An 8,958-nucleotide genomic window follows, 5' to 3' on the forward strand; every position below is an offset into this window, starting at 1 on the left:
TGTGTGTGTGTGCGTGCGTGTGTGTGCGAGCGTGTTCATCTGCTTTTCCTCATCTGTTTCCTGCAGCAGACCAATAGTCTGTGAAAGCCTCTCTCTTTCTGGTCAAAGCTCACTGCTGTTCTACTCAAAAATGACCCCCCAAAGGTTTACACAGTAACATTGCTTAAAAGCAAAAAAAAAAAAAAACAAAACAACAAAATTGGATTAAGAAATTAATACAATTTGGTCCACTCTTCTCATACAGCTCTGTATAAGAAGTATGAAATGAACTGAAACTTTATGACATGCCAAATTCAGAATGTAATGGCGCTACTTTTTAATAAGACTCCCCTTATTGATGGCTAATAAATAGTTTATAGATGTGTTATTAATTATCTGTAAACGCTTTATGCAAAAATAAGCTGATTGTTGGACATTACATTAGAAAACTGTCCAAAATATAATCAATAGATCAATCAGTGATTTACAACAAAGACAAATTCAAAGGATAGAGAAAATGAATGAATCAATTGATTGTCCATTTTCAAAACAGAATAAAGAAAGTCTGGCTGATGGACTTATGCACACATAAAGTGAACACACACACACACACACACGCACACACACATAGAAGTATGCTTGATTTCTGTTCTTATCACTGTCCCTGTTTTCATTGGATTCTTTTATTAGATGGGTGATACTTATGAGGTTGCTATGTAGTGTTAAAAGAATTCAAAGTATTATGCTGACATTTCTAAATGACTCAAACACACCACAAGTCTGCTTCTGGTTAACCCTGCATTGATAAAATTATGGTTTATAGAAGATCTCCTTTAAACTAAACTATTTGGACTCAAAGTTGCTAAAGACCATCTATCAGTCAGTGAGTTATTCATTCATAGGGCTGATTAGCAGCACCGGTTTCCATAAATCCAATGCAATAACATCCAAAAAAAATTGTTTTCTTTATTTAAAGACAACAGTAAGAGACACAAATTCCCACTTATATGTATAAATGTATATATATGTGTGTGTTTCTGGACTCTGCCCTTTCAGTTCTGGGAAGACAAGCTAAATTCAGCTTTTCTGGGGCTTCTGTTCACCTCTTCCTTAACCTCCTAGGACCTGGCGTCCACATATGTGGACATCACATTTTGAGTTGTTTAGACCAAAATACTACATTTTGCTCTACAAGTGTCTGATATCCACTTATGAGGACATTATACTGCTATTGTTCTATCGAAATTTAAAGCGAATGCCCTCATATGTGGATCTCATTTTTCTCAGAAACAAAAATCAGGTTAAAAAAAAAAAAAAAATCACGTAATTCTTTGTTTTTACATTCATCAGGTCCCAATCAGCCCAAATAGCAAAGAGAAATTAAAAATGCATGCCATGAAAGAGTTCGGGTCTTAGGAGGTTACGATGTCTTTGTTTTCTCAACCTGAGTTTGCTAAGCTGCTCTGACTAAGAAGTCTCTAATCTCCTTTGTAGGAGTGCTCTTCAAACAAAACTGGAATTAAAGTCATTATATTAAATGGATAAAAGTAATTATTATTACCCTGCCACCAAGGGAGCAAGCCAACAACCACACTGGAACATCCAGCCACGCACCCCAGAACAAACAAGCATCCACATCCCAAAGACGGGCAGAAGCATCCAGCCGGGAGCAGGACCATGTCCCACAGGGGTCAAGGCTTAGTGAGCCCCAGGCCCCGCCATGCACACACACACACGCACACACACAGACACAGACCATTCACTTATTCAGTCATTTTGAAGGTAATTAAGTAAATTTGTGTCCAGGAGTTTTGGTCTGGACTGAAGGAAAGATCTCATTACCACTTTACAAATACACATACACATAGAAGTATCCACGGGGAGGAACTCGTGGATTTGGGATATTATACGTATATAGCGGCATTTACTGTATCTAATAACACACTAGTAAACCAACAACAGACACTGCATATTATAAAGCTGATACTCCAAACACCGATCACAGAGTTCACTGTTCATTTTTTCCTGTGTGTATTTTGTGTAGATTAGAGAACACCAACCTGCTCCAAAAGCAAAAAAGAAGCTCTTGTCTGGGTGTTCCTCAAGCAGAGCCTTGACCCTCTTGCCCATCCTTTCATTTCTCTTGTAGATGAGTTCCTGTCGGAAGTAGCTGTCTATTTCCTGGGCAGTGGCCTGCTCATTGGGTGGCAGTGTCACATTATTGAAGTTAGGGACCTATAGTTCCCAAGGTAGTTGGCCATGAAAGTAAAACACAGAAGACATGATTGTTTATTTATAGGTTATTTGCAAACCTTTGACTAAGGTTAAATCAATAAAAAATCTGAAATTCTTAAGACATATCGTTCAAGGGTTTTTACTTATTTATTTTCTTTACATGACTGATGGTACAATTGACTTAAAAGCCTTTGGACTGACAAAGATCTCATGAGATTGGCAGGAGAAACATATACTGTAGCAATGGTGGCAAAGAAAGAACAGAAGTAGCTAAGTATGGAGAAAGTGCATGTGTGCGCTGGGGGGGTGTGGGGTGGGGGAAGAAGAAGGTGAGGTGGGTCAGTAGGTTAGGGGTGAAAGTAAAAGGTTAAGGGTTGTGCCAGTTGGACAAACCTAAGATCAAGGGGTCAAAATGAATCTAAGCTTATTAGACAGACTGAAAGTTACAGATAAGACAAGACAAGACAAGATAAGATGAGATTGTGGATGATCTGACCTGTGATGTGTCATGATTGAAGATAATGGAGTTGAGATCTCCACAGTTGTAGTGCCTGATGAGGTCTTCAGTGGTATATGGGACCTGTAGGCTTCCTGCCCTTAAAGACTCCTGTTGTAATAAAGTCTGGTTCAGGGCAAAGATCACCTAAAATAAGACAGGGATAACCAATTAATGAAAGATTTACTTCTACCTCCCTCTAAGAGGTTTTTCTGGGGTCAAAAATATGAAGATCAAGCAAATTAATGTCAATTATATGTGTAAAATACAACTTCTAACAATCAAACAAGCAGCGAGTCAGCAACCTCACACATACATGTGACCATTGGTATGTTCTGGTGTAATTACTGGATACCAGCAATAAACAGTGCCCTCTCAACTACAAGCCAAAGCAATCTTTGAACAGTTATTGGCTGTGCAGTGTGCCACTGCTAAAACTGCCATGCAGCTGAAGAATGCTATTGTTGGGAACCATTTACTGATGACAGTTGTATTCAGGAGGCTTCACTCTGTGACTCTGAGGTTTTATTTCAAGGCCTGCCAAAGAAAGAGACAATCAAATTGAGAGTTAAAGATATTCCCAGATCAGCTGTTGAGCAATGCAGCACAAAAAAACAAAAACAACAAAGAAAGAGGATCAAGAGAAATGACAGCACATGTGGCTGTCAATGCAAGACTATGTCAATTATCCGTAAGAGAGAGGAGCTCTGCTGCTAAAAAAAACACAAATGTCTGATAAAAGGTGAGAGGATAGCTCACCTAGAGCGGAAAATCTTGAGAAGCGAGGAATCCACATGAGGAAGATTTTTGCTGTGATGATATGTAGTGGTAACTGCCACAGTGGGGAAATGGAGAGGAGCTATCAGTTTCAACATAGCGCAGCATGCCTAGCCTTTTGGAGTCCAGCCTGGCTTAGAGTTAAAATGATCCATTATCTGAAAACTATTTTATGTACACTCTTTATAGGATTCCATTTAAAAGTTGTTGAGCTATACTAGTCTGACCGACAGACACTGTCAGCAAACAGCAAACATGTTAAATTTTAGGCAAGACTGGGCATAAAATTCTGATTTACGTGTCCTATTGAATTAACCACTTTAAAAAGGACACTTTTTTCTGCCTGGACCCCTTTCAGCTTTGCAGCACAGATTCAGCTTTTGTGTGAGCATGAAATCAGCCAGTGTTTGGTTAGAGAGGCCTGGTGAGATGAAAGACATATGCACACATGCACATGCAAATATAGATATACACAATTACACATCAGCGCACGCACATGCTCAGAAAGCTGTACAGTCTACACATCAGACTTGAGACAGGGGTTCGTACAGAAAGCACCGCCAGTCACCTCAGTGCATGGTCTCCCTCTGATCTCTCACCGCACACACACAGACACATGCACACAAACGCACACCTTTCACCCTGGAAGCCATTGATCTCAATCCCAGTGACAGAAGAAAGTTTTGTATAGTTTATTTGCTTCTCAAAAGGAACAATGAGTCAAAGTGAATACGTTTTTGGTTAGCAGTGGAACTATGTAAATTTGTCCACAGTATGTCAGCATGTTTTTGCAATTCACCAGTTTGTGTGTGAAGCCTCAGCTCTTGAATTCTGTAACGATATGCGTATCTGTATGCAAGGCGGACCTGAGCGGCTATTTTTTTGTTATGTTTTTGCTTTTTATGTTCTGCTTTCTAAGGTGCTCCGATGACACTTTTCCCCCTCGGCTTCCCCTTTGTGGGAGCCTCCTTATAGCTGAAGAGAGCAGGAGAGGAGAGCAGCGTGGAGCAGATGCCTTCTTGTCAGGGGGACAAAGAACCCCTCCGTCACCCTCTCTTCTCCTCTCCTCTGTGCTCCCTCCAGCTTTCATCGGCCGCGCATCAAAGTGGAGCTCTGCATATGAAAAGGACCCCCGTCTTTATGCCACGCAAATTAGCCTATCGCCGCCCCTCCCCGACTCATTTCACAAAAACACCCTCACATCTGTGCCATCTCCGTGAAGGAAGGCCCTCATCTGCAGGGTCTCCCCTTTTTCACTGCTCTCCCTTCTCCTCTTTCTGTGCTCGCCATGCCTTTCAGCCCCTTAAATTATGGTAGTGAAGGGAGAGGAGGAGGGAGCGGAGGTGTGGGTGAGGGGGAGGATCAGTCATATATAGGCAGCTTAAAGTACAAAACAAAAATGCGGGGAAGGAATAAGACAGACAGAAAGAAAACACTAACCAGAAAGTGAGGAAACAGAAAAAAAGCAGTAAAGTGGAGGACTGAAAGGAAGAAAACCTTAACAAATCATTCCTTTCTTTCTGCTGTAATCGTCCTCTTCTACTACTCCATTGCGGGTCAGCGGGTGCTTTTTCCCCACTCGGCTCCTTTCATCAGATCCCCCTGTTTCTTCTGCTGTCCCCTAACCCGCCCCCTCCTGCACACACAGACAGACACACAGACACACCCCTTGCTGATATCAAAGAAAGCGGAGCCAATGAAAGTCAATAATTGTCCTTTGTCATGGAAATCTCCCCTCTTGTGGAGATGGAGTGGGGTGGGTGTGTGCATCTAGAGCAAACATCATCACGGTCAGATTCCCACATGTGGAGATTTGGAGTGTTCAAAAAACTCTTGCTGCTCTCACCCTGGAGTTTGGAGTCTTAGTTTAAGGTTTTGAGTTTTGTAGAGTATTGTTAATGTGTTACACCTCCTCAACTATTTAGTAAAAATTGTCATTTGGTTGCGAGCCAAGTGGAAAGATGCTTTAAATCATGTGAAGGAACATGTACCAGAGCCAAATGTTGATTTTCTCTAAAGCAGAGGTGTCAAACATAAGGCCAAAATCGGGCAAGCAAAGATGCCAGTCCGTTTCACTGGAAGGCTTTTTTCATTTTGAACTTTTCAGGATATTTTCATACGTTTTACAACTTTTTTCTGTTAATAAAGATCCCTTGTCATTCATTCTACACCAAAGTTAGATAATGGACAAACAATTAAATGAAAAGTTCCTGCTATAGATATATCTACTGAATCATTTGTCTAGGTGTCTTTCTTTAAAAGAAACACAATACTTTTTAAAAACAAATAATTTTTGCTATCTTGACAAACTAACATTGTCCATTAACAACACAGATGAGCAGGACTGATAATGTTTGCTCTCTAAAGGCCCCAGTATACCCACCAGGTTGCTGGCTTCACGGCCTCATTCATTTATGCTCTCTGTTATGGCAGCAAAGCAGGTAGCCACTACATTACTTTCCTGATCAGAGAACTACATGTGCACTGATGTAGGAGAAGAAGAGATCAAAACAAGGAGAAAAAAACTGCTTTTTCCAGTTTTGTCCACAAAGTATCATCTTTTCAACTGTTCCAACATCTCCCTTTATATAATCTGTGAATGTCTGAGCATTTCTACTGATATACCATTAAAACAGCAGGAGAAAAAAAACAACACAGTCATGTCTTCAAGCAGGTTGCAAAACTTGATAAGTGCACGACCAAGAAACGGTGGCTAGTGACAGTAGATTTGACGTCAATTCACTGCACTGAATATAAAATATCCCTAAGTCCAAAATTAGCATTAGCATTTTATTGTTAGCCAAAGCCACTAGACCCTATTTTAATGATAGCACGCGGCAGCTCTGTAATTAATCAGGTAACATGTGTCCAGGCTAACATGTATGACAACTGTTGATAAAGAGTGGGCTGTTGGTCTTTTAATAAGCATCACCAAGTTTGTTGCACTACTTTTCATGTGTTCAGCTGCTAGTGAGGGGAAGGGCTGTGAGCCTGTCAGCTTACAGTGGGGCTGTGTAAAGCAGAGTGTCAGCTGGTGGAAGTGAAGAAAGCACTGTTGATTTCAATACTGCTGCAAATGAGTATCTAATGCGATATAATCTGTGCTTTTTCTTTATCAATTAGTATTCGAGTATCAGTGTTTTTTGGTTTGGTGTCAAAAGGTATCGAAACAGTTCTGGTGACAAACCTATTCAGTACTAATGTGATGGCACCATAAATAAGTCAGCACAATTAATTCCATAACACAGGAGTAATATGGGAATAGGAATAGTGTCACAGTTTAGAGAAGGACCTCTTTTGTATCCAGGGAAAGACAGCGGCACAACAGCCAGCAGCATTCAACACTGGTCTGCTTCATGTTACGTTAGGTTCAGTATATTTCGGCCTTAATGCTGCCATCATAATCACCATAATCATAACAAGCAAAGATAAGATGACTTTATGTCTTTAATCTCGCCAACAATGTCATCAACACATTCGGTCTGTATATAAATATATAGACTATGTAAACTATACGAGAGATCATGTCATAATATGAATCTGGCATAATGTGACCAACATGTAAACACAAAGCTATATTCCTTTTATGGCAAAGCCTCCAGCTAATTTATGTTATTCTGATTGTAAGAGCTGGCACTGAGATTTAGAGAGTGTTTGACTAGTTTAATTTTCAGCTGGGCTTTAATGAGACACTAAAGATGAGCATGTGTGCTGGTGCGTGCAAGCGTCTTTGTGGTTTTTTGTGATTTTTCCAAATATTCTGTTTTTACGTGCCTAAGTGAGCAGAAAAAGCATATGGAGTAACACACGTTTTATAAAGTAGGCTATCCACACTGCTGACAAACCATGTCCTCAGACAGATGCGTGCACACACACACAGAAAGAGAGAGAGTGAGACAGAGATCTTCCAGGCAATCTCCCAAGTACAAATGAAGACTCCCAACAGCTCCTCGGTTTCCTACTTGCTTGTGATGCTATCACAGTAATACAAGTCTCCTTTTCTCTTTATCATACATGCACATAAATAAGACAGAAACAGGCACTGAGTATGATTTATACCAGCAACAGTAAGAGAAAGGTTCAGACCAATAATAGAGAAGAAAACAAAGAAAAAAAGGGAGAGAAAAAGAACAGTAGTGAAAAGACTTTCACTACTGTTGTTATAGATGAAACCTCAGGATGAGAGTATAGACGAAGATGAATGCAGGCAGAAGTAGGCAGAGACAGGGATTCTGAATTACTTATGAGTGATGTTATCAGCGAAATGTTAGTCAGAGCAGTCAGCCCTAAAACAAGACCCATCAGGAGCACAGCAGCACTGCTAGGACTTCACAAAACAGTGATTCGGAGACCTTCTGCTGTCCTCAGGTAGTTAACATTTAAACACCAACGCCCTGTGATTCGATTGTGATGGGGTTCAGGAAGTAACGTCTATTTTTATCTGAGTTTCCAGACAAAACAGGCTGAACTTCTAATACCTAAGATGATTTAAAAAATGTGACTGATTTCAAATTGATTGTTTTCTCTTTCATAGTAATCTCATTGTGTATATTAAACTGAAAGTCTCAATTTGTCCACTCCACAGTTTCAGAGGTTTCAGAGGTTTCAGAGGTTTAAAACCATGAAAAACGAACTTTCACGTTTCAGTGTAACATCTAACAGTCTTGAGAAAAAAAAATCAACATAACGTGTTTATTTTGTATTTTTCTGCTGCTTTCTGGTCAAATAAATATCCAATATTGGTTTTGAGCCAGGAAAAGGTGTACCGTATGAAAATAAAGAGAAAACCTAAATAAACTAAAAAGGTGGTTTAAACCATAACTACAAGCTGAAAAGTGGAAGAAAACATAGCAAGTTTCTTTTTCTATAAGACTGTGGTTAAAAAAAGTGAAGATACTGCCAGTTTTATGATTTTTGTCTTTATGTTTGTAAAGAAACGGCTGTTTAATGGCTATTGCGGCTGCAAAAGTGGAAATAAAGTGTTTTATTCAGCAGACATTCACTGACACTCCCACCGCACAGAAACCCACCGCACACACATAAATCTTTCACCACAGCGCAACCTTTTCACTTTCTTGCTGAAAACCCACCATTTAAACACAGATACGCACACCTGTCAGTTTGACTTATCCGTATTGTTGCTTCTTTCTTTCAATTCCCTCCTTCCAACTCCCCTGAGCATATTTTCTCCGACTTGCCTACACATCTCTCCCTCACACATTTATCCTCCCATCGTTTCATACCTCCCTTCTTCTCCTCTTTGATCCTGCATATTCCTTCACTCCCTCTTTTTCCATCCTTCTTTCCTTTGATCCTATAGATCCCCTCTATCAGATCTTTTTAAGATTTGACCCTTACATTCCTCAGGTCACTAATGACCTCCTCGCTCTGTGTGTATGTTTTCGTGTATGTACGTGTGTATAACCGGTACAAGATTAGGTCTCATCTTAGTGTGTTTATATGTACATGTA

At 40.1% G+C, this 8,958-nt stretch overlaps 1 protein-coding gene across 1 annotated transcript in view; it reads right to left on the bottom strand.

The window, feature by feature from the left end:
* The window catches only part of trabd2a (TraB domain containing 2A), a 54,193-nt gene that overhangs the window by 24,998 nt on the left and 20,237 nt on the right, over positions 1 to 8,958 (bottom strand). Inside the window, exons 3-4 of the mRNA XM_005735367.1 lie at positions 2,711 to 2,857; positions 2,040 to 2,214 (exon numbers count right to left, since the gene is read on the bottom strand). Of these exons, the coding sequence (XP_005735424.1) occupies positions 2,040 to 2,214; positions 2,711 to 2,857 (322 nt within the window). The remainder of the gene's footprint in view (positions 1 to 2,039; positions 2,215 to 2,710; positions 2,858 to 8,958) is intronic.

The sequence above is a fragment of the Pundamilia nyererei genome, unplaced genomic scaffold, assembly GCF_000239375.1.
Source record: "Pundamilia nyererei isolate P.nyererei 1_Seehausen unplaced genomic scaffold, PunNye1.0 scaffold00063, whole genome shotgun sequence".
In the NCBI taxonomy this organism is placed as follows: domain Eukaryota; kingdom Metazoa; phylum Chordata; class Actinopteri; order Cichliformes; family Cichlidae; genus Pundamilia; species Pundamilia nyererei.